At 34.9% G+C, this 27,990-nt stretch overlaps 1 protein-coding gene across 7 annotated transcripts in view; it reads left to right on the plus strand.

The window, feature by feature from the left end:
* The window catches only part of LOC112455208 (neurotrimin), a 175,304-nt gene that overhangs the window by 86,408 nt on the left and 60,906 nt on the right, over positions 1-27,990 (plus strand). For 4 of the 7 annotated variants that reach the window (XM_025017006.1, XM_025017037.1, XM_025017015.1 and 1 more), the window contains exon 1: positions 10,892-11,023. The exons of the other annotated variants lie outside the window; for them this stretch is intronic. In XM_025017006.1, coding sequence (XP_024872774.1) covers positions 10,945-11,023 — 79 coding nt within the window. In that variant the 5' untranslated portion in view covers positions 10,892-10,944. Of the gene's footprint in view, positions 1-10,891; positions 11,024-27,990 lie in introns of those variants that run through there. 7 annotated transcript variants of the gene reach the window in all.

The raw sequence follows: 27,990 nt of genomic DNA on the forward strand, positions 1-27,990 counted from the left end.
GGATAGCAATTTGTTTATATATGTATATATGTACGTTTATAATAACAAATAAATATGAAAATATTTTATATCAAATAGATATTTATTTTTATACGCGCGGTATAATTTACCATCCGCGTTTTAAGAGAAGCTTTGATCGCTCTTTATGGTTTGGCTCGATTCAATGGCAGGATTCTGAGATTGATAAAGACCACCGCAACAAATTCGCTTATAAGAGGATCGATGAGCGCCGGTTTCAAATCATAAACGTAATAACGATAAAATGTCATTTTGCTGCGAGTGAGCCGGCGAACGTTTCCTGCGCGAAGGAAATAACGTATGTTCGGTTTTCCTAATCGGATGTTCGACTGGCTTTTCCGGGATAATAGCTCGAGCAGGCGGGATTACGGAGGGACAGAGCTTCGGATAACTTCCCTATCGCTTCGATAACTCTGTTCGATGGTCCGGACGAGCTGCTACCCTCGCAACCAGGATTTTATGTATTCCTTCGAACGTAAGAATGCATGTAACCAAGTATAAACGTTTCAGTCGCACACTCGGTATTATTGATATTCAATTAACGCGCTTTGTTCTCCAAGTTGTGATCTTTACCTTAAAATATATTTAATAAAGAATTTTTACAAATATCTATTATATATATATATATATATATATGAAAATAAGATATATGTTGAATGTCGAGTTTCACATTGAAGATGTAAAGTGGCAAATGGGAAATAATGCAGCAGCTTTAATCTAAGAAATGTCATATGTTATGAGCGAGACCTTTGTCATTGCATTGAAATTACGTCAACTACGAGCGAATAGTTATGTTAACTTGGCAACATCGTCCATGAAATCAGCTTCTAACGCGAACTATTCAGAGTACTCGGAGAAGCACCCTTAAGGTTACCTTATTGCTCGTTACCAAGTTTAAACCAAGATAAGCATTACGTACGCGTATTGACTTACAAGTAAACGTGGCCTTGGCCATGAGATAAGAATTAAACACACAAACACATGTAGGAAATCAAAATTTGCAAAAAAAATACTTTCTATATAATAGTAACACTCCGTAATAATTAAAAACGAAATAAGAAAGAATAGCATTGCTCGTTAATGTTATCAGCAGCTTTTGAGTTATAAGCAATAGAGAATAAAGAATTGCAGTAATAAATGAAGAATTTTATAAATTAAACTTTAGAAAGGATTTAAATAAATTATAAAATCTTCTTTAGTTAATTTTAAACGAACTTCTTAACAGAATCTCTTACTTTGAACTAGATAAATTTAGAACAATGCGCAAGCTGTAGAAATTTGCAGTTTTATCACCTAGTTAAGCTTTTTTAAAAATATACATTGATTGGAACGTAAATTGATAAATAGCATCAGATTTACTACATTTTGTGATTTATTATTTACAAACTTGATTAGTTACTCTGTTACTAAAATATTTACTGCTGAAAATTGAGAAGTTGTGAAACAAGATAACCTTTAATTGAATTTTTATTACGATAAGATTAATTACAGATTTTTAAAGAATTAGCATCTATGAAAAGTTATAGCGTATACTATTTTTAACACGTTTACATACATATCTCTATTTGAATTTATGAGTAATAACTTAAATATGTATAATTTATATATTATACTTGTATTATTTATACTGTCATTTGGTTTATTACTTTTGAATTAACATGTATTTTTTGAAAAAAATTTATAGTAATTGGTGAAGTTGTAGAATCTTTTACAACTGCCGCATTATTTCATACTTATCTACATAAGTATAGACTAAAATCTCACAGTCTCAAAATTTACTCTTGTTTAATTTCGTATTTGCTGATTTATAATACGATTTATGGAAGCGTGGCGTGTTAAAAAAGACGTCGTTGCGTTATTCTACAGAGATGCAGGCATCGGTATCGTTACGGTAGCGTCGTTGTTTCGAGTAGTATTGTTTCGGATTATTTCACACGGAGCTACGAGACGCTTTCATGTTTGAAATTCCCGTGCTACACCGACGGCGAACTGAATAAAAGGAAAATGAACCTAGCCACACCCAGTCAGTCTTCACATTCCGAGGCGTTCACCCTCGCCCCGGGAAATCACGGTAATCTTGAGTTTTTTTCAGGAAGAGATTCGTGCCCTCGTTGAAATAACCTTAAGAACTTTCACGGGCTTATCGTACAAATGCGACGGCTCCCGGCAAATAGTTCACGTTTAACATAATTGGCCTCGGAAAATGATTTGCATTAGTCCGCGTAAAATCTACGTTGTATAATAGCGATGTTTACGCGCTCTCTGATAAAACTGCATCGCTTAATAGCAAGAAATGTAGTATAGGAATTCGCAAGAAAGAGATGATAATGTGTTTTCTACGATGACGGAGTCACCGCAATTGCGTACAAGCAAGTGACCGTACATACATACCGCTTTGGCTATGTAGGACGTTTATGAATATGTGATGGCTGCGACCATGAGTACGCCTGGTGTTGCAGTTTGTCGAGCGAACTTTAAAACGTATGCAATTTTCCGTCATATCGCATTACGGGATATGCGCGAGGAAAAACAACGGCTCTCCGGCCCGCAATTTCGCCTTCGTACTGTTGCACACTTGTAACTCACGTATATTAAAATTACTAACGTTTTGCGGTTGAAGCGAAAATGCATTTGATGCACGTGAAATATACGCGCGAGGGAAGTAATCTGTTTTTTGAAATACGTATCTGAATATATTGTGTTACATTTCTGCAACGACACGCATGAAAGAGTCTTCGCGCAACTCGCGAATACCGCGCCGCGAGACCGACAAAGAAACGTTTTGCATAGATTGCAATTTTTATCCTTAAGGGCACTCAGACAAAAGTACAAGTTACGATAAAAAAAATAATGGAAGAATTATGTATAGCTAATATAGCTGTGATCAGCTGTATTATTATAGAGTAATATAGAGACTGCTTTGCTTTATGATATAGAATAATGTAAGAGGGATAAAAAGCGTTCACACAAAAGAAAACATTAAAAATATTTGAAAATATTTTATCTCTTTTATATTATTATTTTTTTTTTAATGTTTGATACCCTAGTTTGATCTTTAACAAACAAAATTTTATTATAATTGCTTAGGATTTTGAGAAAATCTGAAATTTGAACAGCTACTTGAATTTGATAAATAAAAAGCATAGCACACCTTAGTCTTGGTAGCATATATGTAAGCATATATGTAGCATCTTGTAAGCATATATGTCAAAAATAATCACATGTAATTTATTCTTTATTTTATTTAAAATTCTAAATTTTAAATGTTGCAATCTAAAAGACTACTTACTTTTTAAAATAAATTAATTAGTTTATAGAAAAGTTAAGTATTATATACATTGTTGTTTTTGGATTGAAAAGAGAAGAGAGAGCTTAAAGAATGACGAGATTTGCTATTAATTGAACAACTATCTCGATTTTTAGTGAGTATTGTTAGAGTTACGTAATGTTTTCATATTATAAATGTATCTCATTAAAAATAATATCGATGATGATGTCATCAATATCGATATTTATAACGACTCAGCAGAATTTCGACGAGACGTGGATAAAAACTGCTGCACAGCAAAACCGCACAACTCGAGCAGAAGGTACTGATAGGACGCGTCAGCGTCTAAAGTATTTAACCGTGCCTAACTACTGCATGACATACGAGCGTGAAATTCCGTAGATACCGCGAAATAAAAAAAAAAGTATGTTTTTTTACTTAAATATATCACCGTATGTCGGCGATGCTTCGTCTTTTCTAACTACAGGAACACCTGTATTATTAGAGGAGGTGCTTGCTGTTTATTCAATGCTTATAGCGCGAGCCAATTTATCTCGGACAAACGTCAAAGCCTTGTGCCTGAATAATGGTACGGTGGTTCGGATTGTGGTTAGACAATGACGTCCCAATGCTTTCCGTCTCATAGCCCCTTCGACCCCTAAAACAACCGAACGTACAACATGGCTTCGTGCACGGGCATGCTCGCTTATGAACGTACACGCTTACACATAGCTGGTCCAAACGTACACGCAAGCAGCCTCACGCTGTGCTTGCCTAATTAGTCGTCCTTATGCGACTCGTTTATCAAAGGTGCACGCACACGTTGTAGGATTCAGGTACCGTTCCCACCCGGTGAGAATTAATTGAAGGGCTCAATGCGGGACTGTCACGTTCGTCCGATTGACGTGGCTCTTCCAGTCAGCCCAGAGTCTAATTATTAGATACGTGAATATTACAGCGGACGTATAAATAAATACAGAGGGTATCGCGCTTGAGCGGGAATAAATTATTATGCAACCGCATACAAATCTGGTTAAGTGGGTGTCATTGAAATTCGCATATATATCCGCCGCGGATTTTCCCAATTAAACAATACGTGTATCCATAACCGAAAGAATGCTGTATAAGCATGTTTATTAGTTTAACCATGTATTTAAACTGATGTGCCGCAATATACGCGTATAATCGATTATATTCCTGCATGCAAATTGACTTTGCATGAGTTTGACAAATGTAATGCTTTCATGTGATCCACCTCAGAACATTATGTCATAGTTAAATAGATTTAATCGACGTTACAATGTTCCTTCGAGTTATATCAAATTACCTGTTAACTATGTCAATTACATTAACGATTAAATAAAATAAGTGTAAGCAAATTAGTTTTCAATTTGGAAGATAAAAAATTTATTTTTTGGTATACAAATGTGCATATGATGTTATTTTCTCTTATGCGCATGCACAAATATTATTATTACAGTCATGCAATCATATTTTATATTTATTTCTGTTTATTATTTATATATAAATAATTATTTATATACGCGAGGGAGTCGTAAACAATTTACTAATTTACATATTAACTAGATAATTAACTCATTGGAATATTGGTACAACAAATATTACGCATTCGTAAACTTGCGTTGTGAACATAAAGTGATTAATAACATTAATCATTTTTGGAACGTGACATGCATTTGTATAATAACAATAATCTATTGGTAAAAAAATAATTTTTTAAATGTAAATATCAATTATTAGAAACGCAATTATTCTTGATTACATTGAGTTATTTTTGTAGATAATTAGGTACTTTTATTTGGAATTACTATTCCATTTATTATTTTAGCATTAAACTATAAAGGAATGTACATTTATTATTCTGCGAGACGTGGAAAGAGATGTTGCGAAAATGAGTTTGTTTTTCTCATATGAAAATGATAGCAGATACATGTTGCGGTAACAGCACGCAAATTGGACGCGCGGTTTTCCATGTTCTTATGAGTGAGATACACACAACACACGCACAGCTGTGCAAATCGTCTATCTCTTATACTGCTTTCGATTTCGCCATTTTGCGAAGAATCTTTTCGCCGTCGTCTCTACGATTCAGAATCGATAACTTCTTACGAGGCAGATTTTACGATGCATTCGGAACTATTGCGCCGCGTGCAATAGGACGCGCCGCGCGTTGATATTGTCAGAGGATATAACAGAGGTCCCTTCCACGGTGCGCATTATATTACCGGCATAATATTATCGCTCTGTTGTAACGCGCCCGTGACGGCCGTTAAGATCTATATAGTAAGATCGCCTGGTGCCTGGATCGGGGCTCGCGGGTGGACGAGCATGCGTGAAGGCCGGCTAAACAACAGTCTAATTATTAACGAAGTTTCTAAGTTTTCTCCTAAGTTTGTGTTCGTTTGCTTCTTCGCATTGCGCTCTGGCACGTTAGATCGCAAACGGGGTAACATGATTACCGCATTGAATGCCGCGGTTCTTTCGTGAACGTAGTACCATTTCCGACACAGACGAGAAAACGTGCAGGGAAAATCTTCCTGAATTTGCAAATTCTGCACATATGCAAGTGTAAAAAGATTAAGGATTAGAACATATGGTTTAAATCAGACATGGTTAAACGCTGAAGAAAACTTTATATGCTCTTGTATGTGGATATTAGATTAACCCTAGGACCTATAGGAGGACCCTACGTGCCTTTCTGTTTTAAATCCTTGTAACTCGGGTTCTAATCAAAGTTTTTAAACCGCAATTGGTATTTAGGGAGTTGCTCTTTTCCAAAAATCTAGTCGGTGATGAGGTGGGATATCTGAAAAAGAAAGATATAAAATGGAAAGTGAGTGAGTTGAAAGTAGAGATAAAAAAATAAGTAATACATAATTTTTTCTACTTTTTTTTAGTAGAATAAATCGATGTAATTAGGGTAAACTCGGGTAATAGGATGGCTATACAGGAAAGATGGCCAACCCATGTTCATTCGATGTTTCATGGCGATCCAGATTGAAAGAACATAGGTTAGCCATCTTTCTTGTATGGCCATCTTACCCGAGTTTACCCTATTATTTGAGTGATCTCTATAATAAAAATTCTACTAAAAAAGGCGAAATTAGTTATTAGTTAAATATTTATCAATAAAAAGGCAGGGATTATTTTTTTTTCCTCCATTTTCAATCTTAAGATAAAAATTTTCTGAAAATTTCGATTAGTAGATATATATCATAAAAATTAGCTATACTTTTATTGTAACATATATTATTTGGCAAATATATAGTTTTTTTTTAAAGCGACGTTATTCGCAAATAATAGAATTAGATTTATTATAAACGAATCTTATAAATTTTTTATCTTGTAGTACATTTTATGTTTTTTTTTTTTTTTTTATAAAGGATAAATCTATGCGTGTAAAAAAGCCCAATCTGTAAAACATGGAAGCTAGATATCACGCAAGTATTGTTGTTATTTATTCACTGTTCTAATTGGTTGCCAATCATATGATTCGGCCGAGTAAATTTGGGTAGATTCTGTTGGTTCGACAGCTTGACTTTTAACGATTAAATACCGTAAAATGATTGATTGAGAGCGAATAAAAAAAATAACGTTTAAAAAATAAAATCTAGATAGAGGAAATGTAGCAAAAAATAATTTGAATCATGTCTAGAATGATGATTTTATTCTGATTGTGAGTTAAATACATACGCGGTTATAATGTTTGACAATTTCATATACGCATGATATAGACGCGAAAGAAGTAGAAAATTAAGTTCGCGAATTCCAGTGCGTACATATACGAGATTAAAGAATGAGTTCATTGTTAAGAGAGTTTTCAAGTTTACCCGTTTGCTCTCGTGTTTCTTCGTGCTGCATTCGCAGCGTACGCTCGCGTTAGAGCGCATAAAAGCTTGGTACTTAGAGGCAAGGCGAATAAAGAGGCAGTGCGATTCTTTTCTCAGCACCCAGCAACCGTACCACGGAGTGAGGCGCAGTCGAAGCTTTTGGACGCCTCTTAGCGCTTTCGCAGAAAATCGAATTACTCCTTTCGCGTTTGCGGCCCGCCGACGGCAGGAAATGAGCATCCAGTCCTTCACTGGGAATGGGCATTTTCCGGAGCGGCTTCGACGTCTAGGACGACCTCCGCGACGTCTCGCTCGATCTCCGCGTAATTTGATTTTATCGCGGACGCGAATCTAAAAACAAAACGATCGTAGCGTTTTTCTTTTCCGACGGACAGCCCGCAAGCTAGAAGTTATACGTGGTAGATTATAGCCGGCTTCCGCGGCTTTAAAACTAGGCGCAATTCTACAAACATTGCCGGGATAAACTTTATTTAAAAACAATTTGCGAATACAGATATAGTATATTCCAGTACATCACATTGACGTTCACATGTGCACTAAATTTAATAGAGAAATCTCTCTGCAGGTTATCATATTTACTTGTTTATATCGTTCATTTATATTTACAATTTTTCTTATTATTTTTTTAAATCGCTAAAGAGACGTTTAATTCACGGAATTACATACAATTAAAAATATTAAAATATACTTGCTTTACTTCATTTTATATGAAAAGTAGTAATTAGATTACATACATTATTTAAGAATATACTTAATACATGTGTTAGTATATTACTGTTTCTTTTCCTCGTGTCTCTAATAAGTATTTAGTAATTGTCTGAAAGATAGTGATTGATATAAATGAACGATATGACGGTGGTTGTGAGTTGTGACAATGCTATTACTTTTATTTTTGTGCTTTAGTAATATCAATCTTTTAGACACGAACAATAATCTCTAAGTACCGAACAATCGATACGTGATATGACAGTAATGAATTAATCTAATTTTGGAGTTATTACATTAAGATACAATATCATATATTTCAGGTGTTCCAGGTTTCTCGTATTATTTTAATAAACATCTTGTAAAATTAAATTCCTGTTATTTTTCTGTTATTTACGTTGCGTTATTTGCGTTATTACATTGATATCATTCAACAATACTAAATATTGCAAACGCTTAGCGACATAAATGATTCTAAACAGAACCGGATCATAATCAGTTGCGCGCATTACGTTTTCACATATTCCTGTTTTCAATATTTACTTATTTAAATAATTAAACATATATTGTATTCTGTTTGTTATCGTGTTCTTTGCAATTCAAACCACATCGTCAATCTATTAGTTTATACACGTATTTCTATATTAATAATATATGTGTGATGGAGGCGCGATTGTAAACAAATATTTTTGATTAGCCGAAAATGGTGCAAGATATATACGAATATTTGACGTTGAAGTGAGATTATTTATTGCTTTGTCTGACGTTTTAATAAAATAATTAGATAAAATCTTTACAATGAGGAGCTTTAATTAGAACATATAATTTGGACAATACCTATAGTTTCCTTTTTGGAGACTCGCGCCTCCATTGTGCGAAACTTCGCTTAAAAGACCTACAGAAGCACCTACAACGGTACCAGAATATGTGCGACGAGGCAAGTGTAGTAGAAATGTTGTCGGCTTTACCTTACCCGCGGGTGAAAGGTAGAGAATGTTGCAGAAAGAAGAAAGGGGAACAGAGAACGGAAAGGGAAGCGCGACGAAAAGAGACAGGGAGTGGAGGGGAGTTAGAAACACGTTTCGCTTCCTGCCGTCACCTTGAAGCCATCTCTTACCGGTTTACGAGGGCACCCACGAAAGTTTCGGTACACTTGCACTTAGAGTCATCCTTGGGGATAGCGCGATACAGGTACTGTGTAATGCCTGTTACGAATACTGGCCCGAGAGCTGTGGGTTGGGTTTATGACTTGCACTACTCGTTCGCATGCCACCGAAAGACGTGAAACGCTTAAACTCCTCTTACAACCTTTTTGATGGCGACTTCCATTCTAGTTGTAGTATATCGCGCTAACGATTTCTCGGTTCGTGACTTGGAACCAATTTCAACGTTTGCGCATATCGCTCGTTGTTTCGTAATTTTTGATTTGACAGTTCTCGTGACGCGAGACGCGACCACGACGCTGAAAAACGTAAACCGCGTTCGTTACGATCGAACAACGATGCGTCCAACTTCGTTAAGCTTGAAACAGCATGTGCAAGCGAAATAGGAGCTTTACGTAGGGCTTTCCGACCTCGTTAGGGGTCTAGCCTTCGTCTAAAGGAATTGATAAACGAGGATATCTACTGATTGATCGACAGTCTGTTAAAGTAGTCCCCGCACGTGTAGGTTGCCCTGATGCGGTGAATCACAGGTCACGAAATCTTATCATCTGACACGGAAAAGTGGATAATCTTTTTCACCGTCGGACTGACGATCGATTTCAAGCTATTTTCACTCGCCACAGATTGAAAAGCAACGTTTCGATTGAACATGTAATTTTACTCTGTACAACAAGTTCAATGGAGAAAAACCTTCTTATGGACGTGAAATTCATGGCTGACCATATGACAAGTTTTACTACTTACAATAACGAAAGCATAAACATGATTTTGTATCAGATGTACTTAAAAATTTTTGATTTCATATATAGTTAATATAAATTATGTTTTATATTTTTTTAAATTTTGTTTAAGATATATTTATATATTTAAATAATCGAACTCTAGTTGCATAATTATTACATGTATTACATGTATATACATAATCATATTTGCATATGTAATAATCATGAAATTTAAATTTAATTATTTAAATAAAAATTTTAAACAAAATTTAAATAATATGAAACATAATTTATATAATTATATGTGTGCATAATGAATGTATATTGCGGCACTCCACTCCACCCCTAAAAAATGTTAGCTACATGAATATTTATATATGTGTAAACAATATGAATCATACATGTGTACAATATTATTTTTTTTAGTTAAACACAAATATAAGCTCAAAAATAAAATTATTTCTAAAATTAACTCAACGCGATTACATAAACGACACGATACATTGTGATGTTTAAATACAAGACAACTTCTGCTCTTGCTAAGATAACTTTCATGCGATAACATAATAATATCTACATACTCATTAAGCACTACGTCGGATCGATAAGAAGTCGAAAGTGCAGTCGTGTTATACATTTGTAATAAATTTTGGCATTCTGAGGAAGCAGCCGCTGATTGTATAAACAGAAACATAATCCGGCGTCTACTTGTTTAACGCGGGACGTTCGATCATTTATCTATCCTAAGGGGACTCCGGTGGTCGGATACCATGCAACTGACGTTGGTGTCTAGTGTGTTTCTCGCTATCCTAAGAACGTGTCTCCAGTACGAGGAAGGCGGGTCTTACGGTTTGTGATGGCGGAGGGCACGTGAACCCCGACGGGCGCATGCGAACCACCAACCCTAAAGCTCACGGCAGACCAGAAAGGATCACGCTTTCCCTCTCTCTCTCTCTCCCTCCCTCTCTCTCTCTCTCTTTCTCTCTCTCTCTCTCTCTCTCTCTTTCTCTCTCGCGCTCTCTCTCGTTCTCTCTCCATCTCTCCATCTCTCCCTATCTCTCCCTACCGCTCTTTCTTACCCTCTCTTTTACTCCAGCCGCCACCGAGCCGGGTAAACCCCTCGTGTGTCAGTCCGCACCGAGATTCCGGCGCGAATCGTCTTTTCCCGTCGCGGCGTCACGCCAAGTTCTAGATGGATGTCGCTGATCCGCATTATTGTGTCAGCGATTTACGTCGTCGCGCAGGTGTTCCTCGCTCGTCCATCCCTCGTGGAAGGTCAGTGATGATGAAGTTCGTCGTATGCTAACATTGAGAATAATCGCTGTCTGCTTAAGTTTGAAAGGAGCACGTTCTGTGCGTGGATAGGGCTCTACGTGACTTATTCAGGTTTATACAGCGTTGTGAATCAATTCCGCAAAGTTTGTTTCGGCCACTCCGCGAAGTTAATGTTAATTACATCGTAAAATTGCCACATGGTATATTGCGATGTTTGCTGTAATATACGTCTTTTCGTATTTACAACTCCTATATAGTGCTCTTATTATGTATTTCTCTATACGTAGGTGGCATAAGTTTATTCTAAAGTTATAAACGCGAACGTGTGCAAAAGATGTAAGAAACAAATAAAAGCGGTGGGTGAGTTATCATTAGAACTTGATTCGTTCTGTAAACGTTTCTTGTATAAGATACTTGCTTTAGTCAGGAACATATTCTCGGTGCATCTACATTAAACTATGCCGCTTTATGTAGATGTGGGCAATAGAAATTACACAAATATTAATAATTGAATATTATATAATTATATTTCGAAAATATTTAGGTTTAAATTTAAAAATTTACTTCAAAAATAAAAAGAAAACACATTTTTTCTTTTTTTACATACGCTTACATGTATAATAATTGTTTTGACTCGTTTGTGCAGATGTTACGAGTTTATAATATGACTATGAGATAAACGATTTGTAGGAGAATAACATTTTTAAGAGCATAACGAAATATTTTATTGAACGCACATACGGATATCCTAATATTCTCTTTTAATACCATCAAATATTGGTTGGAAAACAGATTGGCACATCGTTTTGTGCAGATGTCGAGATTGTATAATTCTGGGATTTGAGTTGGCCGGTAACTTTTGGCAGTTTGCGTGTTACAGGATTTCAGCATTAATTTAATGACATGCCATAACACGCCGCGATGCGAGCAAAGTAACGACGCGTCATGCACGATAAACTGTACATGATAGGTACACGACACTTTCATTTTATTTATACAATCTGCTTCTGCCAAGAAGAAGCGACTTAACAGCGCGTGTCTTATAAGTTTTCCAACTGTTAAAAATTAAAGTTGTATTCAAATTTTTATCAATGACTTACAAACATTCTGATGTTAAATAATATTTTTTTTTAATCTGATGAAGACTAACGTTGTGTTCGATGAATCCTTTTCTTTTAATTAAGTACTGCAATTGCTATATTTTACATATTTTAAGTTAAATTTGCGAGTTGCCACGAATTAGATTGCCTATCAAGTTAAATTTCTTATCAACGCAGATTATACAATTATCAAGCAGTGTGTCGGTTTATACAGACAAAAAGTATCGCGTACGTCTGTGATAACGTTATCATGAGAAATTTAATTTCTCTTTCATGTTTCTACATAGTCTACTTTTACTCCAGCTTTCGGAATCAAGATAAAATTCTCCAGGTAAAGTCAGCGCTAGCACAAAGAACACGCAAAAACTTCTCTTGATTTATCTACGATCGCGTTTTTAACGAAACTCAAGATTATAGTCGATGTACACATCGGGGCGTGGTGGATACTTTACCCACCGATTGGCCCGAGCCCTCGATTCTTCTTGCCGCGCGCGATTATCCCCCAATATCCTGATACATTATTTATCCCCAAACCTCAGAGTTTTCATGAAAAAAGGCGAAAAACCTTCCCCACCAGGGAATTTTTTTCTCAATCCCTGGCACGATCCTTCCCCGCCGACAATAACGAACGGACGAGACGACGAGTGCGAGTGAAGCTTTTCTACCTTCCTCATCGTCCTTTTTCTCTTCGCTCACTTCGCTTCCTTTTCTCGGCGAGCTCGTTCCACCTACCGAAAACCTTCCCACATTGACTGCCAAAAAAGCCTTGGCAACGGCACGACACTCATTTAATTTAAGGATAACAAAGCGCTATCCGAGACAAATCCCCGGATTAGTTTTACGGCGTTCCTATTTACACTTCAGTTAGAGGATCACTGTGTTTCACATTTCTCTATATACGTATATTTCACCGCGGCGCAACATTTCCATATATATATGTTGAATAAACAAAATTATCAGGCAACGTTGTAATGTAGATTGTAAAATTTATGCATATATCTGACGGTTTGTGAATTAAAAATTACTTTTTTTACATAATCCTGAATATCGTTGACACGATCTCGAGAACTTAACAATTAATAGAAGATTAGTAATCATTGTATCGTTATAATCATTAATCATTGTTATTGCATATAAAGAGTCAATTAAATTATCGAAATATTTCTGATAAACAATCGATTTGCGATGTATCAGAACTTTTAATAATTTACAAATGTTTTTATTTATTATATTGCATTTTACAATAATAATAAAGGACTCAAAATATATTAATTAAAATGTTAATGAATTAATTGACATTTATTTTAAGTTTTAATTAATTAAGTGAAATTAATTAAAATGTGTTTATATAAATATATTTCAATACGTATATATATATATATATTATATAAATTTAATTTAGAAATCTCTTTTTCTCTTTTTTTCTCTAATTTTAATTTGAAAAGAAAACTGTTACATCAAATTTCAAAAACTCAATGTAATAGTTTTCTTTTCAAGTGAACAATGGAATATTATTTTTTAGTCAATGTTAAATCTTAAGAAAATAGTAATTTTAGACTCTAGTTATTTTGGAAGAGATATATCTCTTATAATCTTTAAATATATTAGAGAAAAATCATTTATCTAATTCGTTCTGACAAAGAGAAAGTAATGCTAAAATAGTTTTTTTTTATAAAATCTATGTAGCACATATAGAAATGATTATATTCAGGCAAGCTGTAATCTTTAAATATTAGAAATGTCATCTCGAGGCACCTTATCAAAATTATCACCGATATTGTTGAAACCGTCAATAACGTTGCACAGACCATGAATCACATTCCATGTGCTTCGACCTTACGCATACTCAAATTAGATTGGCCATGATTGACTCATTCGAATCGATGCGCACCATTGTTCGCTGCATGCCATTGTATACATGTTGTATGGTGCGGAGCGGTCATTAATATACAACGCTACAAGGCGCCATTCAAGGATGAAAATTAGATGAGAGTTCTACCGAGATATTGATTCAACGAATTGCTATAAGATGATGCGATAAGATCACGATACTATGTGCAAGAGCAGAATAACATTAATTAAATTAGTAAAATTAGCTTTTCTAAGTTCCAAGTCTACTTTAAACAATTTACAATTTACGTTAGATTTCAGAATAGAATTTTATTTATAATTTTATACGCCGTGTATTTTGATACGCGAATGTAATTTGATATATATTTTATATATGTATCCTGATTTTTCGTATTACACGGTATATAAATTTTAAATAGAATTAATAAAAAAATGATTGCAGTATAGAAACAATGAAAATAACTGTTTTATTAATATAAATCGTACATTAATAAATTGTAAATGTATACAAGTATTATTAACATTAAGATTCTTCTTGGTTTTTAATAATTAATAAATATTTTAATCTCGTAATAGCGAATAATATATTAATTAGTAATAATAAGAATATATTTACAATTGTTTGCTTTAATAATAATTAAAAAGCAATTATCATATAAGTTAGGAGTCATTATGGTACACGCGTGCATAATAAAGCTATTTGTGTCGCTGTGTTTATGCACGACATTTAGATTTTGCAAATCGAAAATAACGTAGCAAACAAACAATGATATCTAATTAATTAGATTAATATCCCTAAACTAAATCTAATTAGAAATTTGGCAATATTGAACATTCTCTAAGGTAACTAAATATTTACTGTTTGTATAACATATCGATCCACGCGCTTCAGAATGTTTAGGGAAGAAATATGACATCTGGACATGTGCACAAAATATCGATATGAAGTAAACGAGCAACCAGTTGCATTTTAGTTTATAGAACGAATTGTAACATAACGCGAGAACAGATTGGTGTAAATATTTGTCCCTATTTTTGTTCATTAGAGAGGTGCAGGTATCGATATCTTAAGTAGTCTAGACAGACGTACGGCCGGCCTTCGTTAACCGTGAGATAGGAGCCTAGTGTTGCAGGAAGAGAACAATTCCCTCCGCCGCGCCGTCTCGCGCGCACTCATGATTTCACGAGGTCCTCTTTATTTCGGATATACCGTGGACAAATGCGACTAACGTATCGAACTTCCGTCCCGGCTAATTTATGGCGTTGGGATTAGGGGAGTAAAATAGCGAGGGAGAGGCCGGAAAATGGCAATTCTGCAGTGCGGGTAACTATCCCCTTTTGCCCCCTCCTTATTTCTCGACCTAGCTCGCTCGAATGGGTTCAAACGCTTAAGAGGCGAGCGTCTCTCTTTCTCCCTCTTTCTCTCTTTCTCTCAGCCATAGTGAAATATCACTGCTAAGAGAAAGAACCCCCTCCGGGGGTTGACAAAAACAGGGATAATAAAACTTGGAACGTCCCTGTGTACCTCCGACCGAACTGGGAGGATACGTTCGAACGATTACCTTTCCGGTTACGTACCTATACATGCGCCTGAACCTTTTCGGACTGCCATTTTTAAACGAGATAAAAGAACAGTAGAAAACGATATATATTTGTGCATTAAGCGCGGTGCAGAGGGCAAATACTCGAGGGAAAAGTTGCATCAGTGAGCATTACCGCGGTTTCCAACAAGCTTTGGAGAGCACATACGTGATAAAATGCATGTTTTCAATATGCTTCTAACGATGTAACGTTCGAAGGATTATTACGTTACACTTTGTTACGCTTACTAAAATTAACAGATTAGAAAAAATATAACTCTTACTTTGAGGGTATGTATAGTATAGTGTCCTTAAACTCATGAAGTTTGCACAATTTTGTAATTTGAAATTTATTTTTGTGCTACCGTTATTACATGCTACATTTACTAATTGGACGTTCAACAAAGCATCATTTATCAGAAATTACCCTTACTTTATGCCCGGAGAAACAGAAGAGTTAAGCTGAATCATGGTCAATTAATCATGCTTATTTGGTATAATATAGGTCACCGCGTCTTTCGAACACAGCACATTATCCTATTTCCATAAATAAAACATCGTTTTATAATAATGATTGCGTATTTATATGAAAATTATTTTTGCGCGATGTTATTCCCGTTCAATATTTCCAAATTTTCGATTAGCGATCTTTGTTCTATTATGTCATTAATGTCATTATTCACATACGTGATGAAAAAAAAATAGGTACGCATCTATTTTCTTTTATTTTAGTTGCGTGTGCTGTTCTTATTTGCAAAATAAAATTGTTGAATAATGTATTCTTCAAAACTGAAAGTTTTTAAAAAGGCTTGAATAACTATTTGCGTAAGCATTTTTCGAGGATTGTCACTTATTATATCAAAATTATTACGTCACCGTGAACTTAACTTTGCTGTGTGTGCTCATTGATCTGGAGGGTAGGTCGTTAACTGAACGTATTACACGTAGAAACCGCTACTTGACAACCGATTAGAGCGCGACAACGACAGCGACTCCAGGAAACGACTTTACAGGCACACTCGACGATAATTGGGGATTTGTGCGCGAAGTCGGCTTGGGGTGGGCTTTGATGTGGTACCTTTGCCACCAATGTATCTGCAATGTGTCTCTATACTTGTACTCCGCCCGATAGCAAAGGCGAATTCCGCGGGCAAGTAGTCATCGTGACATCGCCAAGACGATACCTCTCACCTAACTTTCCCACGCCATGGATCGTAGAATCCGGCGAAGAAGTAGTTACGGACAAAGACCATGCCCCACTTCCGCGTCCCGTCGCGGTCCTTTCGCGCTCGCTATTTCGAGAGTTCTCCGTTATCAATACTTAATGCAAAGAGACGCGGCAGCGACTAATGAACTCTCTTACTCCTCCATCTCTCGCCATCGGAGTCCATTGTCTTTTCGCGAACGCTGCATGCTGCACGAACCAGGGCGCCGCGCCGTATTCACGATAGCACAGGGATAGTTACGCGGGGAAAGAGGACAGGCTTAACGGCCAGGAATTTGGATCCTCATAATACCGAGAATCTCTATCGGATTTATGCTAATGCTCTGGCCTGTCTAGTATCTTGCCAATCCTTTCTGTTCTATTATCGCGTGAATAACACGGACGGACGCAATTCAGAAAATCAGAGTATCATATTATAATATCTTCGAATAATCAAGTTTTCAAGTTTTTTACCTCTACTGACCCATTTACCTTTTCTGTAATAAAATTAACGAATATAGAATTTCTCGAATCGTCACATTTGTTATAGATATTCAATTCCTCGCACATTAATTGATTTAAATTAATGTCATGTAAATCGATTTTATCAGTTTTTTGAAATTCTTTAATTAAATTATGGAATTAAAATAAGAACTAGATAAATGAATTCTGTTTAAGTAGAAATTCAATCTAATGCATGTCTTTTGGATATCAGATTATTTTTGGTTTACAAACATTTTTCCTTATACATTTTGTTAAAACTTTTTAAAAGTAGAAATTAATAAGATTAGTAGGTAGATATTCAAGGAACAAATTCTCTTGTAGCCTAATGGCAGTTTAACATTGATACCACATCGCGTTCTTTATCTTTAGTCATCTAACTTTTTATTTTGTTTTCTTTGAATTATACCTATATAACATGACATTTAGAAACGAGGAGATTCCAGCCGCAACTTGCTTCGTAACTATATATGAGTTTGACCAATGAAAAAGGTATCAGAATGAAGCGACAAATTGATCGCACTCGGTCATAAAATGAAGTGATCTCTACGCCAGAGAGTAGGCTATTATCTCTGAAACATTCACTTAACTGCTTTCCTCTCCTCGTCGGAATACTATATTCGTGATGTTGTGTCAACCAATTAAATTTATTGCGCACGATCTATTTGCACTTAGAGTTTGTATTGGTCGATATGATGACTATAATAATCGAAAGCAAAAACTTGGTTTTACATTAATAACGAACTAGAAAAAACTAAAGCGCGAAGAATAGGAAGCTACAATATTGATATTATTTATATTTTATAATAACTTGCTGTATCTATACTTGTTTATCTCTACTTTTTTTGTACGTATGTATAATGAACGATATCATATTGAAGCTCTAATAAAACAACTAAAATAAAATTCGTTAACAAATAATAGCTTTATAAAACAGTTTCTAATAATATACAAAGTCTATTTTATTTATTTTATTGCCTTTCGTATATTACTGCGAAAGTACAATAAATTGAATTTAATAAGTTTTACTAAACATTACCAAAAAATTCTATCACATACAAATCTAAAAAAATTTAGGATTTTGCAAATTATAGAAATTAAAATTTCGGAATAATTTTGTTTATATTCTCGATAAGAAGATTAGTTATATTAATTTTTTCAGAAAGAGAAAGAGAGAGAGAGAGAGAGAGAGAGAGAGAGGAGGCATTAACATAGAAGACGTTTGAGATTATCTTTCCTTGCTCATAATAGATCCAGGAAGAAAGCCATCAGAGTTTGCAAACCCAATCGTAGCCGGTAACTTGCAGCCCGTTGCCAGCCTCGTTGTGTACCGCCAAAACATTACGGCCACACAATGTCGCGCTGCTCGCGGCTTGCGGACGTGCCGCTGCGAGGTAGAACGGAGTACCAGATTGCGCTAATTAATGCTAATTGCCCGAACTAATAAATAACCGCATGAATAAACATATTCGCCGGCCGTTGCCAGCATTGGGGAGCGGCAAGGGGAGGCGGATACTGTGATACGAGGGCGAGAATAAGAGGGTGGGTGAGTGAAAGCGAGAGGATGGTGGGTAAGGGCGAGTACGTGTGCGGTGCGGCGGATACGTTGTGAGGTGTGCAGGCGCAAGTACGCGACTCCATTCGTACCCGCGCGCCACTGTACGCGCTGAAATATTCATCGATTTCGGTAGCGGCAATTACGCCTCGCAAAACGAAGCCGTGCCCGCTCGTATGCCCCTCGCCACCATGGAAATTTATCTGTATGAACAAGTGAGCGTGCGCGCAGGCACTATTACGCGCGAATTCCGCCGGGAGATGCGCGCTCGTTGTTCTCGGTCGTCGCGGAAATACACATTTCGTTCCATGTAAAAAAATAAAACTGGAAGGAGTGGCCTGTTCGTACAAAATGTAATGGATCACCCGCGTCTCTCTCTTCTCTCTTATTCTACAATCAAATTCGGATAAATTTACCTTGGCAGATTATATCTGGATACTAAAAATCAAATCGGAAATCTTATAAAATTTTTTAAATTTATACTAAATTTAAATTATAAATACTTAACAAATGTACGTGGAAAAATGTCGATAAAAACATGACGTTCCTCTCTCTCTCTCTCTCTCTCTCTCTCTCTCTCCCTCTCTCAATATTTTATAAAGTATTTCAAATTCTTTTTTTTTATTATAATATTTTATTTTCTTCAATTTAATTGTCGCCAAGAAAGACTGATTGCGATTTAATAAAAAATTGCGTTTTATTATTTAATTATTAAAATATGTTTTGTAATTAAATTGAATCGGATATGTTATATATATGAATAACACGCATAAAACACAAGTTCTCGGTAAAGAAGCAATATCTAAAAAAGAATTGCATGAGTACGCATAACAAGAACACTATATATAAAAATATCTAGATGCAGTAAACGGAATAATTTGGGCCAACGTGAGCGAGTGCCAGGAAAACGATTTCGGTAATGCCGCAGACCGCGTAATCGATATTTCATTATATCGCGCCCGACTGACCTTTCCCGTCGAACTGGAAGAAAATTTAACCCGTTCCCAGGCTTAAATTACTTCCGGACATGAACCGTTCCAAGCAATGTTCACGGAAACGGTTCACATTATAGACGAAATGCATACATTGTAGCTCGTAGCTGGCTTCTTGTTATTTCTTTAAGTAGAGAAGAGAAATGTTTAATTATCAGCAAATATTATTCTTTTCTCTAAAGTGTAGTGTGATTGTTTCTTGCATTTACAATTACAAATATTTACATTGATTTTTTGATAATACGTGTTTAAAATTTAATTGTATATTAACATATTTATATTTATTATGTACAGACGGCGTCATTAATGCCTTCCACTTGAAGGCATAGTACATGTAATGTGCACTATAGACATCTCCAGAACACAGCTAGGAAAGCATTAATGACCCCGTCTGTACATAAATTATTTTTTTCCTTACATTGCAATCTTTAGGTTTATGGCTTTCATAAAGAAATTTTAATATAAGAATCAATTTATTATACCGTCTCTAAATAGCTTTGATGAAAGAGATTTTGCATTTTTTACTGCCTATGCTTATAGAAATTAAAGGACTTTCTATGAATATTCGCTAATATTTATATTTTCAATATTAAGCATTGAGCGTATATATATTCTGCACGCATGCGCAGCGTTATTGCTGTGGAATATTATCGCGCATTAATAGGCATGCTTTTGTTAATGTCTATTTCATCGATATTTTATATTTGAAGATCCGAAACTCTTCAATCACGTTGCGACGTTCCAAATAGTAGATATATTTTTTTCTCAAATATCGTATTCTCTCTCTTTGTCTCCCCCTCTCTTATTTCTCTCTCGTTTTCTCTCTTTTTAGTTCTTTATATAATATAATGAAATTAGTGACAGTCGAATGCATTTTTCCTGTTACATTTATGATGAAAGATTCAATCGTAAAATAGCCATCGGCAGACCAAGCTTTAATCAAATATGACGTATGTAAATGTATATAGGTATTATATGATCTCAATAATGTATGCTGTCATAGGTATATATCCTTCGTTTAATATTTTTAAAATAATTTATTGATAAATGTCAGCAAGTTTTTTTTTTACATCAAAATATCAAAACATTAATATTTTAAGAATTTCAAATAAAAACCTTCGAGGACGCAAGTAAATAAAACTTTTTATTTAATTTCAAATAATCTTCACTGTAACGAAATTTAAATTTGGGCGTTATTTATAATATGTAAAAGATAAAATATTATATGAAGCAAACATGACATTTTTGTGGGGCGTTTTTGTTAAAGTTTTAGATTGCTCACAAAATTAAATATTACAGAATTTTATTGTAGATAAAACGGAAGATCTGAAAATTGGAGATGGTATATCATATATCGTAAAATTATCGGCATTTCTTGGAGATTCTACTTCCCTCTCGTGAAAAGTCGGTGCTTCATGTAAAATGGAAAAAGTATCTAGAATCTTTGCTACGTGACTGACATGTCGCATCGTATAGTATAAAATTGATGGATGCACAATCTGCATGAGTTTGAGAATTCGTATTTTATAGTGTTTTATAAAATGATAGTGGAAAAAAGGTTTTATTTCTTACATTAACGAAAATCAATAAAGCAAAAAATGAAAAATTTATTATTACCGACCAGACTTTTATTATCATCTGATACAAGAGTTTAGATTATAATCAATTATCTGAATGACATCTTCTGAAAGACAAATAAATCAGGTTAAGGGGATCCTGCAGTGACAGGCGAACTTCTTCGATGTTGATAATGTCAGCCTTTCTAATTTTGTTTTCCCTATATCTGTCTTTGTCTCTCGCAAGATTTGGCAACTATACTGTTGCTGCTCTTCTTGTCATCCTGCATCTGTATTTGCATTACTAAAATAATTTTTAGATGGATCTTTTTTGTACGCATTGAATCTTACTTCTACTTACACGATATTATTCCTACATGTTTTCCCAAGGGAGGATGATAAACATTATGTATGTATAAACTGCAGAATTTTTGTTTTAAGCAAATATTGTCGTCAGGTGACAGCTGTGTATGTGCCCAAATAAGTAACATTTTAATTTTTTGATGTTTTTGATATAAAATTGCGTTTGGCACCCTAGATTTTTGTGCGGACTTTAATTCTGTAAAAGATTTTTGCAATTCTGTAAAGCCAATTAAAAGATCCATCTAAAAACGATAATGTCGGTAAATCATACGGCTGCAGGATCCCCTTAAATAAAATAAAATATAAATTTGACTATTAATTTTTTTACATTTGTATACATGTTTAATTGTATTATATCACATAATTACATAAGTAATATTTTATTAAAGAGCAATATACAGTGGGTACCTTTAAAATGCATTATGATAATGTATCTAAATGTTGAACATTTTAAATACGTCAACAAAGATAACGCGGTTAGTAATGTTCTCGGAGATCCTCGGCTCTACGGATAATAAATCCTTCAGCACAGTCATATAAAGCTACCCAACATTTTACTTAAAAAATATGAGATTTGTATTTATGAATGTATATGCATGAAATTTGGCATGAAAATTCATGACAAAGGCGCAGAACGTGAGTTGCATACGCACACGTACATATACACGCAATATACATGCACGAGAGTTTCCATTGTAGTGTGCCGACATCACGTACAACGTAATATTCCGCGTATGAAGGTTGATAATAGTGCTTTCCTTGCTGTAATACGTTGTTAGTAACAGGCGTAGATATTTCTACGGCATAAAATTTTTACACGATCATATATGCGCTAACGGAAATGGTCTGTCTACGTAGAAGTGAGTTTTTAATGAGATAGAAGTGCATGTGCATTAAATAAATTTTTAATTACAATTCTGAAATATGTAGAATTTGACCGCATTGACTAAAAAAAAGTCTTTTACTTTTTACAAATTTAATACTATTTAAACATCTTTACATGTACATTGTATAGGTTTAGCCAATATTTGCGAACTAGGTATAGGAACATTGATTGTTAAGATGAAATTTATGGAAACGTATCGCGCCGCGTATACAACGTACGTATATGTATACACACAATGAAGATAGTACACACATTAATAATAATGATTTGCACGAATAACGATTACTGCCAACACAGTAATTACGTCCATTAGCCGTACATCATAGAATGGGCGTAGCTTTATGTGCCGTGATGAACGTCAGTATGGTCGATGAATGCAAGTATGGTTTCTCTCCCTTTATTCACCGTACGCCGAGTCACGTCAATTATTGTAATACTTATTGCAGCTAGGCGTAACCGGACTGGCACGTTCGCGAACAAAGCAAAATCCTATTATTACTTCCAAGGCTTTTAACACATCCTTTGAAGCGATGCTTTTGAAAGGACTTATCCGAGTATAAAGTAATGCCTCGCCGTTTCTAAAGGAATATTTGAAATCGCATGGCAAATCGCGTAACCCCGAGTACGAGGTTCAACGAGAGACAGTGCTAGCTAGCAGCGAATTTTCCAATTTCACGTGTTCTTATGTAATGACCGTACGTGGGCCAGCGCGCACGCGGTATGGTCTCTTGGTTGGCCGAGTTGCATAACCCGCAGGTCTATGGAGAATAATTTTCTCGTCCGCGGCTGGTAAGTCCCTAGCCCATATGAAAAAAGTTAGAGCCAATTATAATTGGAATATTTCACGAGCGTGGATTTACGACGTGGTTAAAAGCATGGGTAGCAAAAGTAGTTCGCAATGACTTGGCGCCATTCGACAATGGCGCGGTAATTAGAAGGTACGATTGTAGGCGCGTGTGTGTGTAATAACGACATGTGTAACTTTTGCGGTAATGTCGCTGGCATTATTATCGTTTGGCGATGTAATATTTATCGGATTAATTTTATCGACAATTTCTTGAAATTATATGCCATATCAACTAGCTGAGAACTTTTGTATGGGTTAATATTAAATTTAATAGCGTACAGCTAGTTGGGAGTTATGAATTTTTACGAGCAGCTCAGGTCTGAAATTACACCTACGAAAGGTTAAAGAGACTTAAAAACCTGATCTGAAAGAGAAGATGTTAATAAAAATCTTTAAGCTACATGATATGTATATGACGTCGCGGTAATCTCTTTAGCTTATTATCATATATGAAAAGAATTGGGACAGAAATGTAATTGAATAGAAAAGATATACCTAAGTTATAAATGTTCAGATAAAATGTGAAATTATTTTATAAGAGTATATTATCGGCCCTATTAACCTTTAAATTTAAGTGAAGCAGAATTCAACAAGTAGTAAAAAGTATTATATCTTGTTAGGAAAGTGTCAAATTACATGATACGAGCGTTGTCAGTTTACACGTCAAGAACTATTTTTTAATATAGAGAATTATTTCTATAAAGTCCAAGAAGGAGTATAGAAAGATAAAGTAATTATAAACTTTTTAAACAAATCATAAACTTTTGATTTACAAATACAAAACAAGAATTAATTTTTAAAATTATTATACGGATTCTACAATATTTAGACTAAACTTTGTAAATATTTTTCAACCAAAATTTTTTAAATAAATATAGGTAAATTAACTTTCAAAACTACAAATAAATAACGAAACTTTTAAAAAAGTTTTTATTTTAACAGGATATTGGGTTAAAAGGTTTATTTGTTAAAGCAATTTAAAAGAGTGCACGTTGAAAACGATTTGTTGCCAAAATTACCGGGTAATGTGTGCGTATATAAAAATATATACGTTTTACTTATTCATTATATAAGTAAAATTAGGATGTTGGTAAATTTTTTTCTATGGCGAAATTTTTCTATAGTGATGCAAGCAGCATTAATAAAATGATCATTATTTTTGTTGCATCCCAGTTGGAACTCATCGCAGCGTATCGATTACAATGCTGCTGTCGGCCTACTTTGTCACGTGCGTGAAAAGTGCAGCAAATCAGGGGAATAAAACGCTTGTCGGCATGCTCATACACGTACACGGGGTAGTAAAAAAACTTTTGCGGTAAAAACGTACCATCCCCTTAGGATTTTTCCGCGAAATCATGTATACATGGCTTTAGAATAAATTCCGCTGTCGCAATTTACACTCGGAAATTTTCGTTGCTCGACCATGTATGTATGCACGTATATGTATAGGATATGTAATATATAGGACTGACCCTTTTGACAAAAAAACTAGCAATTCTATTTTTTCGATAAATAATGTGATATCGTGGTATTTCTCTGGCATGATAGTTATCTTTATGATATTAAGCGTACGGAATACCTCATTCCTTGCGAGTCGCCTTGTAAAATCCGATATCAGGAAAACCTAAACCAATTAAGGTGTCTCCACGCCGGATCTACAGCAAACCGGTGAGACCCGGGACGGCGCGCAAATCTATCTCCTTAAATCATCTTCGACGTAACTACGGCGACGCGCACCGACGATACGTCAAGATAAGACGATCGTTCCGAGGAGCACGAAATTCGAGACCAGATTCCCCGGGGTGTCGTGAAACTGTTTGTTTTAGCGTTCGTAATTGAAATAGATTGCGGTGGATATAAGATGACTGTTTAATGTATAATATTTAGGTTATACTAACTAACGTGCTCTCTCACTTTCCCTCTCTCTTTTCTTCACTCCTCCTCTCTCTCTCTATCTCTCTCTCTCTTTTCTATTTTTTTATTTAACTATCTACTTGTCTATCTATTTATCTATAATATTTATGTATTTAACTCTTTCTTTTTCACACATATACATTGTCAACGAGGCAATATATGATCCGGTGCCATGTAGAGCGAGGTCCATTTAACGATAGAATTAGCGAATTATCTCTTTGATATTAAACCTATTTTAATACAATACGTACGTTGCCGTAATGCATATCATATAGCACAATACATTTTACTAAATATATTTCACATGTGCGATTGCTTTCTATTGTATCAAATATATGGTTACATAAATTGATTAAATTTCTAAATACTAAATGGCAAATAATAGTTTTTACAAGCAATTATTGTATTAGGATATTGGGTCATCTCAAACAAATATGACTGCTTTGGGGAAAATAGCACGTATGTTTATAAATCTTTTCAGTCATTTGCACTATTCAAGTGGTTATGGATTTCGAAGAAAAAATTACTAATTTGACATCGAGCAAACAATTTTCAAGTGGAGCATCAAAAATAGAATGTAACATTAAAAAGTGTCCATCCATTTTTTAACACTGCTTTGCGAAATAGCTAACTAGAAATAGCTAAGTTTCCATCAAATATGCATTGACGTTCTAGTCTTGAACTGCAAGTTTGATGAAGATTCTTTGCTTGATGTCAGTAATTCAAGTCATTATTTTTTCTTTGAAATCCATAATTGCTTGAGTAGTGCAAATGGCTGAAAAAATTTATAAATAAACGTGTTATTGTTTCGACAGTAGTCGATATCTCTGCAATTTTTAGTCTAAAACAATTTAAGTACAAGATTTGAATACGTTTCTTTGGGATGATTTAATACATTCAAATATTTAGCGCGTACTTTGTTAATAAAAAAACTAACACTTTTTTCTACTATTGATATAATTTTGTGACACAAATAGATAATATAATGTTTTTTACCTTGATAGAGATAATGATCAAGATAAAGGAATTTTAACACATGATCCAATGAACATAACAACTAAACAAATTATTTTAGATTGAATTAAAATGGCATAAATACAAACATTTTATTATTAATTTATGCAATGTGAAAAATATCTATTACACAAATAATTTTGCTGTAGTATATGATATTATCACAATTTAACAATTTTATCTGCAATTTAATCTTTTATTAGAACAATTAGAAGCACATTTGCACATATTGTATATAAATAAATCTAATCATATTTGAATAATCATAAATGAAAAGTTAAGAAAATTACAACATATTCTCTGAACGATCGATCATAAGGAAGTTGACATTTTCCACTGCGATGTGCAAGTCTCGTCATCCTCTAACACCCGCTGCGAGTGATGTAAAGGCGACAAGATCTGAACTCCAAGATTCGACTTAGAAGGGTAAACTGAGCGCGACAGCGAGTATACACGAGTATGCCCTCCGCCGGCAGCGACGCTCGACTTCGTAATTCTTCGTTTACGACTGCCAGCTTTACATCTATACTGCTCCGGCGAAGCGTTGTATGCCAGAAAACAGAGAAAAGAGAAAGATAGAGAGAGGGAATATACACGATAGACAAGAACGAAAAGAGATGGGAGGAGTTGGAAGGTGATATTCGTTCGAAGCGGCGAAGAGGAGATTCGGGGATGGCAAGACCACTGGCATTAATCCAGAATAGGTAAGAGCCGAAATGTAGTTGGTATCATGGGGTGAGAGAGAGAGAGAGAGAAAGAGAGAGGAAGACGCAGTGGTATTGAGAGAGACGGTGAAGAGAGAGAGAAGAAACATGCGCGAAGGAAGGAACGGAAAAGAGATGAAAGGGAAGGAAGGATAATACGTCCACGATAAAACTAAGCCGGCTAACACCACGGGTAAAAAGGACCCCAACGGACGCTTGGCAGTGTCACCAAATTGCTCGAATATTTTGCGCCCCTGAAGTGCGGGAGAATAGAGGGTAGATAGGTGTGTGTGTGTGTATGTGCGGCTGTGTGAAGGGTAGCGGAATCCGCTTGACCACAGCCGGGATTCCCTGATAAACTTCCGGTTTAAGGAATACGTTTACCGTGTTATTCCTAGCAGAATCGCGGGAACTCTATCTGGGTAGAGCGAAGTTGTGGAGAGATTGAAACTTTGCTGAATTTGCCTAGTAACGCAAGTAGGAGTCTTATGCAATTTTCCGTATATATATATATTATGTTACTTAATTCTTAAAAAAGATAATCTGCGTTTACCATCTTGAAAATTTAATATATTGAATGCTCGTTAAATTATAGCGAATATAATCCATTTCATTGCGTTAAATAATATTCTAGAAAACTATTATGATTTTTATTTGAAATTTACATAGTTATGAATACAGGTTAAATAAAAAGTTTTATTAAATTAATATTTACTTGAAATTATCCAAAGATTAAAACACTCTTATCTATACCTATATGTCACTAAAATTTATTACGAGATTATTTAATTAATTCCGAAAAATTAGAAAGCTGTCAATTACTTCAAATTTAATATTGCTTAATTTATTTAAAAAATTGGATAAATATTTTTGTGGGCAATTCTGTACATAATTTTGAAC

The sequence above is a fragment of the Temnothorax curvispinosus genome, unplaced genomic scaffold, assembly GCF_003070985.1.
Source record: "Temnothorax curvispinosus isolate PA1 unplaced genomic scaffold, ASM307098v1 QBEX01000525.1, whole genome shotgun sequence".
NCBI classification, from domain to species: domain Eukaryota; kingdom Metazoa; phylum Arthropoda; class Insecta; order Hymenoptera; family Formicidae; genus Temnothorax; species Temnothorax curvispinosus.